The sequence below is a fragment of the Eublepharis macularius genome, chromosome 9 (genome assembly GCF_028583425.1).
Source record: "Eublepharis macularius isolate TG4126 chromosome 9, MPM_Emac_v1.0, whole genome shotgun sequence".
In the NCBI taxonomy this organism is placed as follows: domain Eukaryota; kingdom Metazoa; phylum Chordata; class Lepidosauria; order Squamata; family Eublepharidae; genus Eublepharis; species Eublepharis macularius.
The window spans coordinates 107175529-107199076 of record NC_072798.1 but is presented as its reverse complement, the minus strand read 5'-3'; the positions used below and the strand labels follow the sequence as shown (position 1 = coordinate 107199076).

Sequence of the window (23548 nt, the reverse complement as noted above, 5' to 3'; positions counted from 1 at the left end):
AAAAAAAACTTAATTGTAGAACTTCCAGGATGTACAGGAGATCTCCTATGTTTATTCTGAGTTTTCAAAAAGTGTTCAGTTTTATATTCCAGTAGAAAAAGACCACTATTTGCATTTGTCTAGACAGGGATGCTAGAAACCATTTGGTTTCTCCTAAGTACTTAGAAGTATTTGGAACAAAGGGGAGCTTTCAGCCGGGCTACCTTGAACCGTTTGACCATTTCCCTGAAGCTAATTCCCTGGAAGGGGGTCTTCATCAGCAAACAGGCAGCACACATTCAGGCTTCCAGAGACAAGTGGTGTCTGGTTTTTGGTGACGCAACAGGAAGGAAATCGTATTTAAGTAAGCAGCTGAATAAGTTGTTCTATAGCTCTAAAAATAATCTTAAATTCTTTAGTATTGAGGGAGTCTTTGCACATTGTGTTTACATCACAAGAGCATCTAAAACCCCAATGTGTGCAGTTACTTCCTCATTTATAGGTAGGTTTTGTGGTTGGGCATCTTACTGCAAGCTTTATGGTAGTCTATGAAGTGAAATTAGTCTTGCTTCATGGACTTAAAACAGCTCATTGTAATTTCTAGAGGAACTAGCTGTGACCAATCCCTTAATGAAACCAGGGATGCAGACAGGGCTGCCAAGAACTACCATGGCCACAGAGACAAGACTCCCTGTGTTGTTCTAGAGACCCAGCCCAAACAGCCTATGCAAAGAATTCACATGCCTTACATAAGTCCATGGGTCCCTAAAGTGACCTGGGCCTCTGGAATTTTACCCTCTAGTCTCCCCGTTGGTAGCCCTATATGTGGAGTCTGTTAAATGCTGTTAAATTGATCTTACCTCTTACATGAGATAAAATCTCACTAGCTCCGTACCAATATATTTGTTAAAAGCAACCATACAGATATTTCACACCTCGAAGACAGACACTTTCAGCAGTTGCCGATTTTTCAAGTTTTGCTGAGCACACAGCTGATCAGGCCCTGTACAGTACTTACTGCTGGATGCTGTAGTCCCTGTCTCCACACAGCAACGCAGTCAATGTTGGGCAAGTACTTTTTTGGAAACTTGTGCTCTAGATGCCATGTGAACAATCATGAGTTTAATGCATCAGAAACAAAGAAGGAGAGAAGTGCGCTCCACGTGCAGAACTGTGTTAGGGGAAGAGTTGAGATCCAAGCTGTCCGCTGACTCGCATTGTGTATAGCCAGCTACCAAACCGTGCTGTGCAAAATGGTTCCGCATCAAAATCCACAGCACTGATTTCCTTCAAGGACATGTGTCAAGATGGGATATCTGAGTGCACAAACTTCTGTTACTTAATGTGCTACAGGACCAATGTTTTGAACCTTCTAGATGTGTGTCGAGTCTGTCAACCTATTTGATTAGCTTCATACAAAACATCCACAGCCCATTTCTACTGACTTGATATCTATGGCAACCAACTAATATTGGACAACTAATGATAATTTTAAATAAGTCATTTTAATGTACTATACATGGTATAAAAGTATCAAATTATTATTCGATTTAGGGTGCATTAACTTGTAAACCCCTCACGGGAACCCAAATGCTTGGCAAGTCAAGCCCGACTCTTCCGGCGGTTGCAGCAGCAGCACTCAGAGAGTTGCCACCGGATCTTCAGCTCTTTCTGAGGCTCAAGTCACTGTTTGTCACTAATGCCGACAGGGAGGTACTTTCCGAGGCATCCTCTTTCTTAAGGTTCAGGAACGACTCTCTTGTTATCTGCAGGATTTCCCTCAGTCCTTTGTTTTCTTGCTGTAACCAGTAAAACACTGCTGTAAGTAATATGGCAGAAGTTGGAAGGATATTTCCATAGGTGGACAGAGAAAGATGAGTATAATATTTTATGTACCTAAAGAAAATAATTTGGGGAAAGTGATGGCCCCATGTAATGAATTAATGAATCCATACCCAATTAGAATTTTGAATTGTTCAGCTCATAACATTAATTCTCTAAGATAAATTTCAAAGAATTAAAAAGGAGCCTCATAACAAGCCTCTTCATAGAGACCCTGTTTCTCAGTACAAATATTTTCATGTGGATTTCAAGTTTAATTCTTTCCAGCAATTAATTGCACACTGAAATTTCTCTTAGATTTTCAATCTTTACTGTGAATAGCTCTGATTTTTTATTGCAGGCAAAAAATCAGAAAATACAGATTAAACTTAACATTTGTCAAACATGACTGACTGACTACCAGTGATTTACAAAAATCAAATCTTAGCTAACTATATTCTAATGCTATAAAACGCTTTGAGAACCCATATATGTGTAAAGATACAAAATCTCACCTCTTTCTGCTAATTCTTTTCCCCAAATCCTCATTGTCTATGTGATATCTATTTATAATTGGTGACAACACTCATCTTCAAATTAATCTTTGTGATCTTATCAGGTGACTATATTGTAGAGATGATAATGGGTTTTTGAATCTACCTGTGGTCATATTTTTCGTCACGTAATTTTTTTCTACTGAAGATGCCTATGACATTATGCACACCTATGCTGGTTACCTCGTTAAAAGACTTGGATGCTGATTAAAACTAGATTAACAGATTATATTTGGTCTTCCCTAACAATTAAAAAGAAATCTCTACTAGAGAAATCTTGTGTTATTCCACATCTTGCTAATAAACAGCATAGAAATCATAAAAAGTCTGTAAGGACACATGAGTGACTTGAGTGCATAAGATTTGAATTGTATGACACCTAGGCAGGCTCTCTCTGAAAGATATTTTAAAACAGCGTTACTGAAGAAGGGAGATTTGACTCTCAAAATCTTACACTCTGAAAATTTTGTTGGACTCAAATCCTGCTTCTCATCTGTAAAGGAACCCAAAGTAGGCCCAGAGCGATTGACTCTCCCAATATGGCGGCTGACTGACTCGTTGTCATGAGCTCTTGTGCTGGTTCTGCTTTTGGGGCTTGACATCCCAGCGTGCGGCACTGGATTGACCTGGGGATTATTTGGCTCTTTTTAAGATGGGGATTATTTGGCTCTTTTTAATTAGAGAGCTGGACACTCCCTAACTCTTGAAAGATGCAGGAACATCAAGCAGAGCAGAATAGAAGTGGCTGGAAAGTTAGATAAACCAGCCCATCTTTCTAACTGTGCAAGGACCTCTTTCCTTTTTCTTTCTTCAAGAGGAAGTAAACTGTGAACTATGTTTTATTTTTCATCTCTGGATGAAGGACGAAGGACGGGTGTTTAAAAACTCAGTACCGATACACAAAAGTAACAGGCAATTATTTATGTTAAGTTTTAGGGATCTAAAAATAACTGGGACGTTGTTTCACCTTCACATGTTCACGGACAATTACGGAATTATTTTAATTGCATCTGGGAACCCGGCTGGTTTGGTGCATTATCTCTGCTTTTTTTCCTTGACTTCACTTGGCTGCTTTCCTTCACTTCGAAGAAATGAGTCAGCTGATTTCAAATAGTTTGGATTATCGGAACAATTTTGGATTATAAATTACTTAAAATGAGGGACTTAAAGGATTTAAAGTTATAAAGACCAGTTTTCAAGCAAAATTCATCTATCAGCAGATTTTTTAAATATATATTGTTGAATTAGAATTGTTGCTTTATAAGTTTATTTTGAGAGACGGAAAAACATGGCCAAACACTTAATGTTTTGCAACTTGGTAATCTAAACGCTGATGTTACAGGCTGACTGAAAATGACATTTTTGCTACACAAATCACCACCTACTGGCCTGAAGAATGAACTGACTTTTACTTTTTAAAAGGATAGACTTTTAAAAGGATAGACTTTTGAGGTATCTAGGTGAAGAAGGAATTAAACTGAAGAAAAATGGTCGCAGCTATGAAAAAGGCCAAAGTTGAACTAGTCTCAGAAGATATTATAGATATATCTCAAAAAATAAAAATTCTCTCTCAAGTAAAATTGAAATTTTGTTTATAGAATTAAAGCAAGAATATAAAAACACCTTAACCCAGATGCGCCAAGTAGATCAGGAGACTCAAAGACCAGGCGTGGAAGATAAGGAATCATCAACTCATCTATAGCAAAGGGACCAGACCATGAAAGGAGATCTGAATCACTTTTTGGACTCCAAAAAACAAATCAGGACACTCAAGGAACCAAGCTATTCAAGACTTAAGAAACAGCTGAAGAAATCCAGCAAGCTACAAGGAAAACCTGAATTAGTACGAGCATTACAACCAGGCCCAGTATCAAGAGGAGACTGGAGAAAAGGGATCTTGGAAATGGAATTTGGAAGGAACAATTTGGCCTTTTGTGGAACACGACAAATTCTGGATCATGTGGATTTAAAGAATAAATATGAGGGTTTGTATGAGACTACATTAAGGTTCAGGGTGACTTTGATCCAGGAGGCCCTCTTTAATGAGATGGCTTAAGGATCATATGGCTTTTTGGAGGCGGACTAAATTACGAGGCACCAAAGTCAGAAGAAGGCATGAAAAGCCAGTTTGGTGTAGTGGTTAAGAGCACGGGACTCTAATCTGGAGAGCCGGGTTTGATTCCCCACTCCTCCACAAAGCCAGCTGGGTGACCTTGGGCGAGTCACAGTTCTCTTGAGCTCTCTTAGCCCCACCCACCTCACAGGGTGATTGTTGTGGGGTAATAATAACACTTTGTAAACCGCTCTGAGTGGGCATTAAGTTGTCCTGAAGGGCGGTATATAAATCAAATGTTATTATTATTATTATATTATTAAAAGGAAGACAAATGGAGACTGCGGTGAAGATATATTTTGAATTTATATAGCCTGTTACTTACAATTATTGTTGATCTATATAACTACGTTATGGAATTTTCTCTCCTCTTTAATACCATTTTTATTTCTGTGGATTTTTTTTGTATGATGGACGAACTTTTAAAATATATAATAGGCAATTTATTAAATCTGGCATGTACAATTAATATCAAAATAGACTAACAGTTAAACTTGTGTGATAGAGTATAATGTTGAACACAAAATGTTCAAAGTTCCACCTGTGCTGAATCTTCCCTCAAAAAAACCCTAAAACCCTGAGAGCCAGTTTGGTATAGTGGTTAAGAGCATGGGATGCTAATCTGGAGAACCGAGTTTGATTCTGAACTCCTCCGCTTGAAGCCAGCTGGGTGACCTTGGGTCAGTCACAGCTTCTAGGAGCTCTCTCAGCCCCACCTACCTCACACGGTGTTTGTTGTTGTGGGGGTAATAATGACATACTTTGTAAACTGTTCTAAGTGGGCATTAAGTTGTCCTGAAGGGCAGTATAGAAATTGAATTATATTATTATTATTATTACTACTACTACTACAACGACTATTACTGCAACTACTACAACAAATGGGTTATCAGATACAATTAGAAGTATTATAGCTCATTCCTTTTTCCTTTTATAGAATAGAAGTGAGGGAGAGGAGTAAAAGTATGATGTTCAGTTATATATTCTGATTATATCTTTCATGCAGTACAAATCTATTACTACATACTCTATATGCTCTCTCTCATGTAAACTAATGTACTTTGTATAAGGATCTAGGCACTTTCAATTGTTATTTCTATCTCTTTTTCTAAATAAAAAAGTAGCCTCAGAGCATGTGACCTGATAGCTGACAGCAAGAATATCCGTTGTTGTCTGTCCCTCTGGTTTACCTCTGAGCCGGTGTTGTACCACCCAAATGAAGCTAATACGTGTGTAATACAGGTAGATGCTAGTGATGTGGCTATGGGAGGAGTTCTATTACAAGAAGGGGAAGACGGGAAGATGCATCCCTGTGCTTACATATCAAAAAAAATTTCAGACACCAAGCAGCACTGGGTGGTCTGGGACAAGGAGGCAGCTGCTGTTAAACTGGCTTTAGACACATGGAGACATTGGTTGGAAGGGGCCAGGGTGTGAATGGACCACAGGAACCTGGAAGCCTTGAGAAAGCAGTGCAGACTGGGAGCAAAACAGCAAAGATGGGCAGAGTTTTTCTCTCAATTTAATTTCACCCTTAAACACTTCCCGGGGAAATCAATTTTTTTGGCAGACGCCTTGTCTTGCCTCCCACAGCATGCCAGCCAGAGAGAGGAGGTGGTAGACACAATGTTTTCTCCCACCCAATTGGGGGGGGGGGCAGTAGTTACTAGGAGCCAAACTAGAAAGGGAACTTCCCTGCTGCCGTCCCTCTCCATGAATTGGGAAGAGAGGGTGAAGAGAGAACTAGAAAAAGAACCAGGGGAGGGATTACCACAGCAATTGGAAAAAGGGATAAATGGATGTTGGTATCAAAAGGGGAAGACGTATAACCCACCAGGACTGAGGGGAGAAGTATTAAAAAATTGCCATGATAGTAAGTTAGCGGGCCATTTTGGCTACCTCAAAACATTGAATTTAACCCAAACCAGCTGGGTTCCCAGATGCAATTAAAATAATTCCGTAATTGTCCGTGAACATGTGAAGGTGAAACAACGTCCCAGTTATTTTTAGATCCCTAAAACTTAACATAAATAATTGCCTGTTACTTTTGTGTATCGGTACTGAGTTTTTAAACACCCGTCCTTCGTCCTTCATCCAGAGATGAAAAATAAAACATAGTTCACAGTTTACTTCCTCTTGAAGAAAGAAAAAGGAAAGAGGTCCTTGCACAGTTAGAAAGATGGGCTGGTTTATCTAGCTTTCCAGCCACTTCTATTCTGCTCTGCTTGATGTTCCTGCATCTTTCAAGAGTTAGGGAGTGTCCAGCTCTCTAATTAAAAAGAGCCAAATAATCCCCATCTTAAAAAGAGCCAAATAATCCCCAGGTCAATCCAGTGCCGCACGCTGGGATGTCAAGCCCCAAAAGCAGAACCAGCACAAGAGCTCATGACAACGAGTCAGTCAGCCGCCATATTGGGAGAGTCAATCGCTCTGGGCCTACTTTTGGTTCCTTTACAGATGAGAAGCAGGATTTGAGTCCAACAAAATTTTCAGAGTGTAAGATGTTGAGAGTCAAATCTCCCTTCTTCAGTAACGCTGTTTTAAAATATCTTTCAGAGAGAGCCTGCCTAGGTGTCATACAATTCAAATCTTATGCACTCAAATATTTACACGGCAAAACATTATTCAGTGGGTTTAAACCTCATACAGTTATTGGTAATACTTGCCTTTATTGCCGTAACAGGCCATGGACAGCAGCTAAGCGTGCCTCATCTTTCAAAGGACTGTTTGCAATTGCAGCACAATTTCTGCCAATGCATCTAAAGCCAGGCCACAGAATCTGAGTGCTAAACTTGATTTCTATGTTTAGATTTTGCAATAGCATCCACCATACAGATCTAACATAGTAATCAAACTCTAAATTCATAATGAAAAATGCACTTTAAAACTTCTCTTAATCGAGGGTGTCTTATTTTCCATGCAAAAGGTATCCAAAACCATTCAGAATCTCTTTTAATGTCAATTATGCTTCTTGCAATTATGACGAGTCATATTTGTTTGCAGAATTTCAATGTTTATTACTTACTTCTAGTTGAAAAATTCGTTCCTGTTCTTTGCAGCCCTGTTGCTCATCAATTTCAATGGCTTTTCGCATTACCGCTGCCATTTCTGTGATTTGATCCACATGAACTTGTAGTTCCTAAGCAAAAAATAAAATTACTAACATTTCAATTTAAAAAAAAAAACTAGCTGTGACTTGTATACAATTACGACAATAATCAATTCTGGTACAAGAAAACACCAGCACTAAACACACATATATTTGCAAGGCATAATCATTGGGAAAATATCTGTGGCACTGATTAGTTTTATTTCCCCCCAATAATTTGAGTGTCAGTGACATCTAGGAAGTTTCCATTTCAGTTTTGGTTCTGAGGGTTATCGAACAATCATGTCTCATGACTGGTTTGTTCTGGCTGGGGTGGTGCTGGCTCAGAACTGATCCATCTGGCATTTTTGCATTTCATGAGTTTCGGCCCCTTGTACGCAGGTTGGCCATGCATGTGCGAATATGCGCTCTTCTTTTCAAGGGGGTGAGGATCTCGGGCAGCTGTTTTTGCACTAAATGGCACCAAAATCACACAGAAAACACAGTCCTCCCTGTAAACCACTGACCACCGAGTCTGAGAGCACAAAACAACAGGGTTCCATTTAAGGACCCCAAGGAATGGGGAAGGCATGCATCAGGGTGAGTGAGGGGCAACAGGCACGCACTGTTTTTGTTGCACCATTGGTAATGGCTGAGCACAGACAATGGTGGAAAACAAGTGGCGCCAACACAATGTGCAAGCAGGAATGTGCTCAACTGACAACTAGTCTGGCACAGCACAACAAATTTTTAAAAATATATATTCCTGCCAGTGACAAAGCCAATTAATTACCCCTTTGAGTCCTGCTGTTATGCCATGTTTCCCTGTGCCTTCTAGTTTAGTTTCCATGATGAGGGGCCGTTCGGGCAAACCCTCCTCCCTGATCTGCTGCAGGAGCCTGGGCCAGGAATCCCGGCCACCAGCATGACCTTGCACTGAGCGTAAAAGCACACAGAAAGGGAGAGCTAGGGAAGAGGATGGTCCTCTTTCCCCCCTATTTTTTGCTAGTAAAAGTGGAAGACTGGACAGGTTGCTGGCTGCCTTTCCGACCGTTAACCCAGAGTTGAATGAACAGGAAAACGAAGAAAATGGGATCACAGAAGAAACTGAATCAGAGTCCTGTTGTTATGTCCAAAAATTAAAAATCTGACTAGATCGGTCCTTCCATGTGAAATACTGGTCTGGAAACACCTCAGGGTGCATGCGTGGGCATGCGCCTGCTATCACCCCATCATTTAACACTGGGTTAACAAGCGTTAATCAGAAGAGCCACCAAAGCCAGAAAGCTTTCTGGGCAAGATGAAATTCCTCTTGGTGCTCCTTGACCCACTATCTTTGGAGGACTTCTTAAGCCCCAGTGAGTGGCCCTGGCGCTCTGGCACCTAAGCGAAGGGTAGCAGCAACAGCAGAAGGCCACTGGACAGCTCCAGGTGCCCGGGACCTCCTGGCTCTCCTTTAATAATTGCTTTTTCTTTCCAATTTTCACACTAATCTGCATAACGTGACCCTTTGCAGCACCCAGGGGATCAGAGGCTGCAAGAGAGGAGACCCCCCCCCTCCTCAAACCCATGTGGGCATGCACACTTGAGTGAGTGGAAGTTGCTGGGCTGGCCGTTCCTTGCATTGTATGTAAAAGTGCAGAGAAAAGGACGGTGAGAGTGATGCCGGTCCAATGGCACCATGCCGCCTGCTGCTCCCCTCCCCAGTGCAAAGCAAACTTTTGATCCCTACAAGTCATTCAATGCCAAAGTCATTGCCCAGGAAGCACTGGGAAAAAAACCCCACTACTAAACACCATGCACATCCCCTTCCCACCAATGGTGTTAAGGGATCAATCTCTTCCCCTTTAAAACCAACTGGTTGCAGGTACAGACCGACTTGCTGTTAAGGAAAACAAGATGCTGCCTAACAGCCGCTCATTGCCAGGCCTGCATGGTAAATACTGAAATGAAACGCACAAACTTTTTGGCAGGGGGGAAGGTCATTATAGCTTTGTGGACCTTTCCGGCCTTCTTTCTTCAGCTTCTCATGCTGGAGTTTGGGGGAACTTCATGGACAAAAATCATCCCCTCACAGTCTTCCTTGCACCGCCAGAATTGGAAAGTGGAGGCAATATTGCCCAAATCCTCTCACCTCAGTAAACCCCCCCCCCACCCCAGTAGCATCTTGTCCTGGATTGTCCCCAGTCCAGGAATTGCTGGGGCCTGCTGGTATTAGTGACATGATACAGTCCGAGTGAAGCAGCAACAAAGCTCTGCTCTTCCACTCAGTACTGAAGTAATAGGAATTGTGTCCTGTTTGGGGAAGCCAAACCATCTCGTCCAGCAGTCAACACAGAATACACAAATTCGGCCTTATGAAAATACTCAAAGTGCTTTCATAAACTAGAGAAACAAACCTGTTAATTAGCCTCAGTAAACAACTGCTCAGGCTAATAGTAGCCTCTCTTGGGATATCAGTACTGAAGAAAAACAACTCAGTTCTTTGGACAGAGATGTTCTGTTCTTGATGCACACTAGCATGCTGATGACTTGTTTTTCAGTACAGACTTAACAAAAATGCAGCAGAGGCGAAAGTATTACACAAATCCAGGCCTCTCCTTTTAACCACAGCTTTGCTGTCTTAAAAGTAAAACAAGACAAAATACCCTTGCACTGTACGCCTGAATGATGCTTCTTTGAAATTAGTTTTATCTTCAGTACGATATAAAAAGACTACAATTGTTTAATTGCTTCTTGTTTGAAAAATGACAGTGAAAAACTTTAGCAAACAAAACAAGCTTTCACTTCTTTTGTACAATACTTTCAAGAGTAAGTCAGCAGAATTATTTCAGTGTCTTCAGTAGCTGTCATTGAACACATTCATAGTATATAAATAGCAGCATTACAGCCGTTAATTGCTTAACAACATCAGCTAAATAAGATGCCCTTTCTCTAGATTTACTGGGCAGCAGCATTCTTTAAAAAATTAATATCAATGCTTACAAGCCTACAGATGGGAAGTGCCACCTTAGAAGAGGCGCATTCCCATCTTCTCCCACATAGTTCTCTCCCAAGTATGTGTCAACTACAGCAGATCAGTGCACAGTCGGAAAACAAAGAGTATTTTTTGCTTCAAAATGACTATACAAATTTAAAGGATTGCTCGATCCATCACAATTTCTGGGTTAAATCAAAACTGTGGGATTGTATTCAAAGGTACTCTTCTATGTGTGGAAGACCACCAACTCTGATCGATTAAGATTTTTTTAACTGACTGAAAGCTAATTAGATTTTCAATTTAGTCATACGGGATGATGTCAACTAAAACAATTCAACACAGGTTTGAAACAGAGGTTGGTCAAAAGCAGCAACACAGAGAGATCCTCTCATCCCCCTTCTGCTCATTACTGTTTCCTGGCATAGCAGCCCTCCACTGCCACTGTGCAAAGGAGCACCAGCAGGGATCTGGAAATGCCGCTAGGCCATGGGGCACGCACCCCTGCCCTTGGACACCAATGAAAAACTGAAATAACACTGCAGTAGACAATACAAAGCATAAGCTGGGAAACTGAACGACACACTCTAGCGCAAGAGGCTTATGGAATTTTTAAAGGCTTACTACCTTGGAGTGCTGCTCCTTTAACTTCATTATAATACCTGGATCATCTTTTTTGCTGGCCATGAGCAGCCTAAACATCTGCTCTCTGTATTTGCTCATTATCAGCTCTAACGCAGACTGATGTTCTTCGAGAGATGTGCGTAGTTCTGTAAAAATAAAATGAAAACGTGTACGTAGAAAACAGGCCAGTTTCAGCGTAAGTCAAGATCCTCCTTTAGGAACAGCAGCTCCAGGGAAGGTCGGCCCTTTAACTACAGTTATCCTCGAATGGAGGACTGGTGTTTGTGGCCATGTACACTCGATCCAAATTTTGATTACCACAATAAAAACAATCAAGCACATAAAATACTATTAATAAAAATGACCCCTTTATTACAGCAGGCCACTTGTTTACTCTCTCTAAGACTATGCTAAAGGGAAAAATTTAATTAAATTTAAAATATATACTTACCTTTACTTAGAAAAAAATTTTTTTAGCAACAGCAGAAGACTGCGCCCAATCAATCACTCCTTAAAACACTTACGGGGATGCTAGTTCTACTGAATCGAAAAGGTTTACATCTGACTATGTTGGTACAAGTCAAAAATAAAAAGAGCACTCTTACGACAGCAGAATAGGAATCCAGTATCACGGCAGAGATTAACTTGTTCAGAATTCTTATTTCAAAGTTTTAAGCTACCTTCTGTAGAATTTTTCTTATTAATTTTTTCAAAATAAACAAAATACAACATATATAACACAACATACTGCGTACTACAAACAAAAGGAACAAAGAAGCATTATAACAACTTATAACACACACAAGAAAATACTTTTATCTCATATTTCCAAAACATTCCAAAACATGAACGGTATCTAATACTCAAATTCAAATACCCAATACTAATACTGAAATATAAATCCAAGTTTATCCGAACACTAACCATTATTTCTTTGGCCCTTTGATAACGTTAACAGTGCCATCCTAAGCAGAGTTACTCCAGTCTAAGACCACTGATTTTCACGGGCTTAGCCTGGAGTAATTCTTCTTAGGATTGTACTGTTAGTTAAAGCGGCAGTCCATACATGGATGAACCACTCATTCTCTGAGGGAAGTTTTAACTTTCCTAACCGGGCAGCGGTCAATAAGCTCAAGACCAGCTCTATATCTGAAAAAGCCCCTTTACGAAACCCAACAGATTAACTTTTGGATCAAGGGGTATATTACAGCCCAACGTTTCATTAACCGAACTATCAGTTTCCAAAATGGTTATATTTCCGTACATGAACAAAAATATTCAGAAAACCCCCCATAGATGAGGCCTACAGTCAACACTGACCCCCATGTATTTCTATTGTTATTGGCTAATCCATGCAGAAACATTTTCATATGGATTATAAAGGTTTAACATGGAATATTAATGGGGTGAATGCCACTCAAAAGAGGGGGAAAGTATTTTATTATCTGAAAAACCTAAAACAGATCAGTCTAACCATCTAATCTAATCTCGGACCCACTGTTTACAATGGTCATAGATCCAGGAGTTAGCCGTGTTAGTCTGTAGTAGCAAAATCAAAAAGAGTCCAGTAGCACCTTTAAGACTAACCAATTTTATTTTATTGTAGCATAAGCTTTCGAGAATCAAGTTCTCTTCATCAGATGCCTGATCCGAACAGTTCGGATCAGGCATGTGATGAAGAGAACTTGATTCTCGAAAGCTTATGCTACAATAAAATAAAATTGGTTAGTCTTAAAGGTGCTACTGGACTCTTTTTGATATCTGTTTACAAGAAATTCACATTAGAAAAATGATAGAAAATATTTGGTTTATAACATTGTTTTGTATATTAAACCACATTTAAAACAGAATTTGGTACTAAGGGATGACCACAGAAGATACGCCAGTGTAGAGGTTAGTTTACATGGTATTAAGACACTGGTGGTGGGAATTTATGCCCCAAGGGAAGGTAAAACTGATTTTATAAAAAGCTTATGGAGTCTTTATCAGATCTATTTTATGAAAGTTGGTGTTTCATAAGGGACTGGAATGGAGTGATCACCTCAAAAATAGACAGGAGCTCTGAGAAGCACATTAAATTGCTCCAGGGTAAACTATCAAAGAATTTTTTTGAACTAATGGACAACCTCGGATTGGTGGATCTGTGGAGGCAGAAAAATGGTAATGCAATAGATTTTTCAGGAAGGCATAGATCCTTTTTAAGAATACATATGATTCTGACATCAAGAGACTTAGCTACCAAACTCTCTGAAGTTGAGATTCTACCGCAGACTTTTTCTGACCACAACCCTGTGACTATAATTTATAAGAGGAAAGTGGGTACTTTTAGATGGCGATTAAATGAAGTATTGTTCCAAAATGAAGTAAATGTTAAAGGCTGTAAAAGTAAACTAAAAGGTTTTTTGAAATTACTACAAATAAGGACACGGATATGAGAGAGGTTTGGGATGCAAGTAAAGCCTTTATTAGAGGCTATTTAATACGATATGAATTTCCAGTCTGACCTGGAAACTGCAGTGGGTCTAGAATACTGCTGTGCTTGTCCTGGTGGGTATGCCACACAGGGCACACATAACTCCAACCCTTCAGCAGCTACACTGGCTCCCCATGGAGTTCCGGATCAGGTTCAAGGTGTTGGTTTTAACCTATAAACCCCTAAACAGACTGGGAACAGCATACCTGAGGGACCGCCTCTCCCTGTACATGCCCTGGAGAGTGCTGAGATCAGCAAGTAAACACCTACTGGTGGTCCGTGGCCCAAGGGAACCAGACTGGCCTTGATCAGGGCATTTTCGGTCCTGGCCCCGACCTGGTGGAACTCTGTCGGAAGACACTTCAGCCCACCAAGATCTTCCATCTTTTCAGTGGGCCTGCAAGACAGAGATGTTCCACCAGGCATATGGTTGAGGCCAACATTAAATCCATCAAATGAGTCTCCCTGCTGGTCTCCTACCTGGGGGAAGCTATACGGCCACTTGTCGTCGTCCCCCACACGCATAAGCAGCCACTAGACATCGATCCAAACCTTCAGCCTTTTTTATATATGGTGAGCAGGTGAATTTCTTGAAATGTTGTGTTTGTGAAATCTGTGATTTTATTGCACTCCTCCGTTTTACCTTTTTTATTGTAACCCGCCCTGAGCCCGCTCACAGGGAGGGAGGACTATAAATCAAATAAATAAATAAATAATTTTTTTTTAAAAAAGAAATCTCCAGGAAGTATAAATATTTCTCAACAAATGAAGATTTTACAGCAACAATTATCGATGTTAACATTAAGAGAAATGGAAACAAAATTGAATTATGTTAAACAAAGAACTTTTGAATTTGCAAATAAACCAGGGAAATGGTGGGCATAGAAACTGAGAAAGGAGAGAAAAAACAAAATATTGAAAATACAAGGAGATACTGTAGTAACAGATACAGCGGCTATTGACTATTTCATCAGTACTATTCTAATTTATATAAGAATTGTGATATATCACGGGGGGGGGGGGGGGAGATGAATATATTAGAAAGCAGAGTTTAACCAGGATTACAGAACAAAGACAAATTATGAATGGACCTATAATAAAAGAACTGGTGGATGTTATAAAAAAGATTGAACCAGGAAAGACACCAGGGCCCAGATGGCCTCCCAGGTAGCTATTGTAAGTGTTTTGAGGATGAACTCCTACAACCCTTATGAAATACAAGGCCTAGACATGGAAAGAGTCTAACATAACATTAACACCAAAAGATGGACAAGATCCAACATTGACAAGAAATTATAAGACAAGAAATTATATCCCCATTAAACGATTACAAGTTGTTTACAATAATATTAGCAGGAAGACTTAAAATAATTCTTCTGGATTTTATTCCAGAAGATCAAAGTGGATTTCTTCATAAAAGACAGTTGAGGAACAATGTCAGAACAGTACTGGATATTTTGGAGTATTTGGAAAAAGATAATGAAAAACAATCCAGAGTGATCTTTTTAGGTACAGAGGCTTTTGACAATTTAAACTGGAAATTTTTGTTTAAAGTCTTAGACGATATGGATTTTGGAGAAAGTTTTATAAAACAGGTTAAATTCTCAGACAGCACAAATAATTGTTAATGGAGAGCTGACAAAACCATGTGGAATACAAAGAGGTACAAGACTAGGCTGATCACTGTCACCTCTTTTATTTATTCTTGTTCTTGAAGTACTGAATAGAGATACAAGACAAGATGAAAGAACTGGAGGGCTACATGTTAAAAAGGAGTCCTATAAGTTAAGAGCCTTTGCTGATGATCTGGTGCGGGTTCTGGAAGATCTCAAGAGTATCGAAACCTTAATGGTTAGACTGAAAGAATCAGCTGCAGTAGTGGGTTTTAAGGTCCATAAACGATATACATGAAAATACTGGACAAAATGAAACTGGAAAATAAAACAGGTTTTAAAGTTGAGAATAAGGTAAAAAAATGGGTATTACTTTTAGGAATAGCTGCGATTAAGATGAACACTTTACTTAGAATTTTATTCTTATTTCAGGCAATTCCAGTTTTGACGACGGAGGCACCATTCAAACCATAGAAGAAAGATATATCTGGCATGGGATTTATACGGCATGGGGAAAAACCAAGGGTTAAATTTAAGTTATTGCAGAATGCAAAAGAAAGAGGATAGGGATTACCGGATTTGAAATTATATTTTGTTGCCAGATGTTTTGTATGGATGAAAGAATGAATCCTGTTAAAAAAACAGATTAATAAAAACAGAAGATTTAGAAGGATATGATTTAGGATTTGGATGGCACGATTATCTGTGGTATGATAAAGCTAAGGCTAATGCAGAATTCAATAACCACTATGTTGGACGTGCCATTCTGAGAATATAGAACCAATATAATCTTAGGGTCTGCCTGAAAATACCCTTCTGGCTATCGCCACAAGAAGTTCATTTTTGAAGGGAAACGACAAGTACATTTAAATGGTTAATATATCAAGATATTTTAGAATTTTTCACAAAGTGAAGTTAAAATAAAATCAAGGAAAGATTTATCAACAGAGGGACACTTGTCAATCGTTTTCTTATATGCAAATTTTGGAAAGGTTTAAAGTAGACAAGCAGCTCTATGATGCTGAGCAATCTAAGACTGCATTTGAGATGGCTCTCCCTACAAATGATAAACATGTCGTTGCTAAAATGTATAAATTATTGAAATTTGAGACAGGAAGAGCAAGTGAAAGAACGTATGACGAAATGGGCAAAAAATTGGATATAACATATTAATGGAATGATGGGAAAATATGTGGTTAAAAGGGTTGAAATCTACATTAAGCTCTAGTCTTAGAGAGAATTTTTATAAGCTAATGTACCATTTAGTATACGAGTCCTGAGAAACCAGCTAGAATGTACAAACGTTCTTCAAACTTATGCTGGAAATGTGCCCAACATGAAGGACCATTTTACCATATGTGGTGGACTTGAAAGAAAATTAAAAAAAAAAACCCTGGACACAAATACAACTATTAATCCCGAAGATTTTAAAGACTAAAATACAATTGAAACTGGAGACTTCTTTGTTGGGAATGGTGGATATTCAGTTGGAAAGAAGTTATGGAACTTTGTTTTGATATATGATTACGGTAGCAAGACTCTTATATATACAAAACTGGCAGAGTCCAACACTGACTGCAATAGATGAATGGCTGATAAAGGTGTTGGAATTTGCAATGATGACAAAACTTACTTCATTGATTAGGGAGAAGACAATACATTGGTTTATTGTTGAATGGAGGCCCCTTATAGACTTTTTACATGAGCTAGACAATAATGTTTTGATGATTTGTGGATTTATGGACTAAGAAATATGGACATAAGAAAAAAGAGAGCCTGTATTTTCATCACAGAGTAAGAGAAATTTGAAAATGATACTTACATTTGTTGCAGAGAAAATAAGCCTTCTTTTAGTATATATAGATTTTTCTTTTTCTTTGTTTTTCTGTTCTGTCTGTATGTTCTGTTATTTTTGCTTGTTTGTTAGCTGATTTTTTGTTTGGTTAGTTTTCGTGTAACTGTCTTTTTATGCTTTATTTTTTATTAAACTCTTAATAAAAAAGAAACATTATGTTTTTAATATACAGAAATAAGTTTAGGTACCTTTATTTTCTTGCTGTAGTTCCCTTATCTGCCGGTTTTCCTGCTGGATTCCCAAAACTAATGAAGAACGGGGCCTATGTCTTGCTACTTCATTCAGTTCTTGAATTTCTTCCTGGTACTACAATAATTTTGGAAACACAGAAAAAGTCATAAAGGATATTATTAGACCTTGGATATTAATTGCTAAGCACCACTGGCTGGCATCTTAAGTACAGCGTAACCAATTTTATGTACAAAAGACGACTTCAGGCTTCTGTTTCTCAAACAACATTCCTCTGACTACTAAGTACTTTTCTACCTGCGAGGATTTACTATTTATTTTTTTACAAGTCCAAAATTCCACTAGGCATATCCTAGCCCTTGGGAATACTAAAGTTCTCTTTTTGGGTAAGTCAACTGAGTCTAGGGTCGCTGCCACGCGCTCAATTTTTTTCAGGCTTTCCCTGTCTCAAAGCCGCACCTTCCCAATCCACTCTGAGAACTCACCTTCCACATACATCGTACTCAGGCATATTTTTTGGGTGTTTGTCAAGGGGGGGAAAGTCCCCAAACCGAAAACACATTCTTTATCTGCGCCTCCTCAGAAATGATGTTGGTGCAGTCCCGCCCAACCTTCCTTTTTTTTTTGGAGCGCATGCAGGATTGCGCTATACTGTTGTCCTGTCTTTCAGCTCCTGTAGAAACTGGGCATGCATAGTACTCCTTCTCTGTTGTTTTCCCACTCCAAGTTTTAAATGCAAAAGTGTTTAATAAACATGCGAACAGTAGAGTAGCACGATCGTGCAATTCCATATCCTACTATATAAAAGGTAAACCATGTTCCCCACCACTCACTCCTTATCCCCGCAGAGGCGCAGTATGCAGGGATAAGAGGCGAGTCGTGGTGGCGAGGCTCCTCCAAGGTCCCACAGCAGCGGGGACGGGGCTCCCCGCCCCCTCTGTGAAGCCTTGGAAGGGCCACGCACAAGCCCAGCGACGGCCATGGGGTCAGAGGAAAAGGGAACCCCTGCTCTCTTCCCCGATCTCCCCCTTGACAGATGCCATGGGGAGAGGCAGGGGGGAGCGCTGCTCGGACCCACTGTATTTTCTCAATTAACAGGCTTTATTGATAGTTTGAAATAAAATCAGAAATGGCATTCCATTCCCAATGTTGATCCTAGACTGATACTCTCCTGAGCGGTCCAACGTAGCAAGCACTGCAGTATGATTCCCTTTGTATACATAGATATCGTAATAGCACAAAGACCATTTTAAAAAGTTAAAAGGGGGGGGAATTATACGATCGCACATGTGAACCAAATGCATGTGTGGAAAGGGTAATGGTGAGAGGAGGGGTTGGATATTTGTGGGAGGGCACTTCAAAAGCGCAAAAAAGCCTCCACATGCATTGATATGGTAATAACCGTGCAGAAAAAGCAAGATCAAAACAAAAATGGAATAAAACAGGTCTCAAAAAACCCACTTAAAAACCAGGATCATCATGACCTGCTCACACATGGGAAATGAGTGAGATAACCCGACAAAGTTCAGCCGGCAGCCGTCTCGTTAAGGACGTGTGGAAGCGACCAAGAAGGGAGAACAATCTACAAAACAAGATGTAGGCAGAAAATGGCTCCTGCTTTTCTGACAGTACAACAACAACATTCAATTTATATACCGCCATTCAGGATGACTTGCCCACTCAGAGCAGTTTACAAAGTATGCCATTATTATCCCCACAACTATCACCCTGTGAGGTGGGTGGGGCTGAGAGAGCTTCTAGAAGCTGTGACTAACGCAAGTGGAGGAGTGGGGAATCAAACCCGGTTCTCCAGATTAGAGTCCTGCGCTCTTAACCACTACACCAAACTGGCTCAGTAAAGCTGAGTTCGGGAGCACACCCAAAGTTTTTGCCTAGTCAGAATTAAACTGAAGGTTAATTCTTTCTGCCACCTCAGTCTTATATAATTATCATGTCAGCTTCTACCCCCTCCCCCTCAACTTGGCCATAGCATCCAGGCACTGATCAGGACAGAGATATCTGGGAGCTTAAGGAAACACACTATCCAATATTTCAGATGATGAGCATAAGCGGCTCTCCATATTAAGTGCCAGGAAGTTGACTCAGCTTCCTCAGTGGAAAGAATGCATACTACAGGCCAGAAAAGAGTAAATCCCTTTTCTGGCCAGTTGGATCTGAAATCCCTGCCATATGCTCCAAATGATTCAAGAATACGGTATGATTGACAGTTTAAAAAAAAGCCACAGATTGATCTAGCAATACTTCAAGCATTACGTCCAGAGTAAGGAACAGCAACCAAAACGGCTGAAGCTTCTATGACCAGTGAGTACTCCCAATGGTTCTGCTACAGGATTTATATTTAATCTGGTGTTTTAAGTCTTGAAACTTAAGAAGACTTCTGCGGCAAAGAATCTAGCAAATGTATTGCATTGTACTACCACTGTATCACCTTCTAAGGAGTCGTATGATATCTAGGAACAAGCAGACCTCAAGCCACCTAAAACGCTCAGCTAGACAGGAAGCCCTGAAAACATGTCTCTGGAAACATCTCTTACTGATTCAATTCAATTTATCTGCAAGTATGTATATTTAAGAATCACATCAATAGGGTTAGTTTTAACAAACAGAGCAGACAATATTCTCAAAAAATATATTGGAATAAGCAGGGCTCATTTGGAGGGGGAACGCGCCGGAACGGCGTTCCAGTAGAGCTGAAAAGTAGTCATGTGGGTTTTGGCCCCGCCCACGTGATTCCTTTTCAGCCCCTCTGCTTCCCCTCGAAAGGAGGGTAAGCTGCTTCAATTCATTCTGCTGCTTAGAGAGAGAGAGAGAGAGAGAGAGTGAGTGAGTGCAAGCTGGGCTGCTGGGCCCGGATATCCAAAGGAGGATAAGCTACTTCAATTTATTCTGCTGCTTTATTTTCATGCGTGATTAGTGAGTGAGTGCATGTGTGCAAGTAGCGCTGCTGGGCCCGGATATCCAAAGGAGGGTAAGCTGCTTCAATTTATTCTGCTGCTTTATTTTCATGTGTGATTAGTGAGTGAGTGCACGTGTGCAAGTAGCGCTGCTGGGGCTGGCTCTCCAGAGGAGGATAAGCTGCTGTGAGTTCATTCTGCTTTATTTTCAGGAAATACCTGGAGATTTTTGGGGAAAGGGGCCTGAGGGGTGGGTGTTGCCTTCTGACACACTTCTGGTGATGTCAGGGGGTGTGACAAATGCTAATGAGATATGCTAATGAGTTATGCTAATGAGTTCCTGCAGTTCTTTTTCTACGAAATGACCCCTGGGAATAAGGACAAGGAAGCTCATGTTACTTAGCTTTATTTAAACACACATGACATCAGTATGAAAAATCCTACTGTACTATAGCAGAGGGTCAGGATTTTGTGAGTAATATCACTTATACAAGGAAGATCTGAAGAAGGATGAGAGAAAACTACAGAACAAATCCCAGTCTTGATTTTGGGTTCTCAAGATTATACAGTATTATATTACTCTAAGAGGTAGCAAAGCTAACAGGTTCATAAAAAGCTGAAAAGATCTTTTCAGCCTTTATGTTCTCACTCTTTCTCTCTCTCTCTCTCTCTCTCACACACACACACACACACACACACTATAGACAGACTCTACTAGCTGATGGGCACTACCAGACAGCAGAAGGGCTGCATGGTGCAGGACTAATCCTTTTAAACAGTCCTTTTCTTGACCATTTCGAAACACAAATAAAACTTCAAACCTGCTTCATTGCTTCCACTCGTTTGTTGAGAGCTGTAGTCTGTTCAATCAGCGCTTCTGCTGCGTTGTCATGTTCTCTCAGTCGCTCCACAAGCGCTTTGGCATCAGCGAGAGCCTTCTCAATTGTGCAACTCATTTCTAAAAAGAAGCCAAAGATAGCTTTATAATACAAAATTCATTCTTTCATTTAACATGTCAAGGGTGTTTTCTTAACAAAATTTCATCTTCCTTCTTGACTGCAGAACACCATTTTAAATACCCGGACTCCCTTATTCTCAGCATAAAAATATATTTCTCACAAAACTCTAATTATCCTATTACTGGAAAAATTTATATATCAATGTGGGGTAGGATTCTCCATCAAATTAGCAGCCAGTAGAAGTGACAGAACAAGCAACAAGCTCAAAAATTAAAAACTCAAATTCAGTTCATTGAAGGAGGAGACTGATCATAAAGGCCAGTACTAAAGTATATTATTCCTCAGCCCCCTAAAAGTGCTGACCCAAATTACTGCTGGCAAGTTTGTCCTTTATACCATGATTGCAATGCGGAATAAAATCCTAACGATTCCAATGGGACTTGCAGCCTAAATATGGCCTCTACTTAACTTCAAATTATATTTTTGAAGGGTCCCACGATTCAAACAGTCCTTATTGACTAAAATGTATTAATCAGTTTTAAAATTAACTCCTTCCACACTCTTACATTGACAAGAACAACATTCGATTTATATACTGCCCTTCAAGGTGACTTAATACCCACTCAGAGTGGTTTACAAAGTATGTCATTATTACCTCCACAACAAAACACCCTGTGAGGTGGGTGGGGCTGAGAGAGCTCAGAGAGAGCTGTGACTGGCCCAAGGTCACCCAGCTGGCTTCAAGCAGAGGAGTGGGGAATCAAACCGGGCTCTCCAGATTAGAGTCCCGTGCTCTCAACCACCACACCAAATGCTGTTGATCTCAGCTCTACTTCCTCAGCAGACAGCATGCACAGGATTGCAACCTTGATTCATAGCATTCATCACACAGGAAGCAGTTCCAGTAAGGGACTGTAAAGAGCTACTGCCATGTGGAAGCTCTGTGCAAACTGGTACATAAGTGCACAGCAAAGATAATTCAGCAATACACTGCTGAGCTAAAACATACAGAAAAGAACGCTTGTAGCAAATGAATGCTGATGTGTACTCTAGAATATCTAGATCTCATTGTGTGTGAATGCAAATGCTTCATATGTTACATTTGTTTTATTCTCTTTCTATCATCATAACCTGCCAAACACTGAACACACAGGCTAGTAATTGACAGTTGCAATCCACACCTGCTTAAGAAAGAATGCTAGCTATCAAGTTCCAAACTAACAACAAGGCTACAATCTACTACACAAATGTTTTGTTATACACTTCCTGACACACATGTAATTAGTGCAGCTTACATCATGGATGAAGCAAACAAACAACATAATTTCTTCAACTTAATGAAGTTCTTAAATGCAAATCTGAAAAGTATTTTAAAATCTCAAAAAAGCCTGACACAAAACATGACAACTCACAAATTAATTTAAAAAAAACGCTGTTGGTTCATAAACAGAATCCAAGTACACAACTATGCTAGCAATACCAAATACAGAGCTCAACTCTGCTCTCTCCCCTCAACTGACAGACAGAAATGAACCAACAATTTCTAGTTATATCTTTTAATGTAACCACAAAGCAGCGGGAAGCTAAAACTTTGCGCCGAGCGTTCACGCATCGCACACTCTGCGGGCAGCAGCTGCATCCGTCTTGCTCCCAAAGGCATCACCCTGCGCAGGTGCTAAACTGCACGGCTGGTTAAAGGAAGGGGCAAAAGCCGGAACAGAAAACGAGGCGCGCGGAAAGCGCTCCCAGTCAGCGGCCAGAGCCCGGCCCCGGAGCGCGACGGCGGCCAGCCCTCAGCGAGGCCAAGCCGGGCGGCGGGGAGAGCGCGGGCAGCGGCGGCAGCAGTAGCGCCGCCCCCCTCGGAAGAGCCCCCCGGGCCGCCCCGCGCGCCGCTGCCCGGAACAGGCCGGAGGCGCCCACGGCCCGCCCCCCTCGCCCCTCGCCGGGAGCCAATCAGGACGCGGCGCCCCTCACCGGCCGACGGGCCCCGCTCATCCCTCGCCCACAGGCAGCCGGGCGATGTGGGAAGGCGCCCCGCAGCCCGCCTCGCCCCCCGTCGGCTGCGGCGCCCTCTCAGATGGCGGCGGCGGCGGCGGCGGCTCGAGGGAAAGGCGAAGAAGGCGCCGGCCCGCCGCGCGGCCCCATGAAGCCCCGGCCAGGTAGGCGGCGCAGCGCAGGGCAGGGCGGGAGGCGGCGCGCGCAGTCCGGCCGCCGGCGACGGGGGGGCGGTCCGAGACTCGCCGCGCCGTTTATCGCGAGACTTCGGCAAACGCCTCTGTCGCGAGATCAACTTTCGACCCAGGGAGAGAACTGGCCGACTGCGCCTCGAAACATCGCGAGAGGGGAAGCGTCCCGCCCCTTTTCCGAGACCACCCGGTCGTCTTTCGC

General features: G+C 41.1%; 1 protein-coding gene across 1 annotated transcript; it reads right to left on the bottom strand.

Moving 5' to 3' along the window:
- Positions 1-1465: 1465 nt before the first annotated feature.
- FGFR1OP2 (FGFR1 oncogene partner 2) lies at positions 1466-23381 on the bottom strand. Its single transcript, XM_054987912.1, has 6 exons — positions 23135-23381; positions 21023-21159; positions 17286-17403; positions 11160-11302; positions 7493-7606; positions 1466-1778 (listed from the first exon to the last, which is right to left on the bottom strand). The coding sequence occupies exons 2-6, from the start codon at positions 21155-21157 to the stop codon at positions 1641-1643; spliced, it is 648 nt and encodes a 215-aa protein (XP_054843887.1). The 5' UTR covers positions 21158-21159; positions 23135-23381; the 3' UTR covers positions 1466-1640.
- Between the last annotated feature and the right edge of the window lie 167 nt (positions 23382-23548).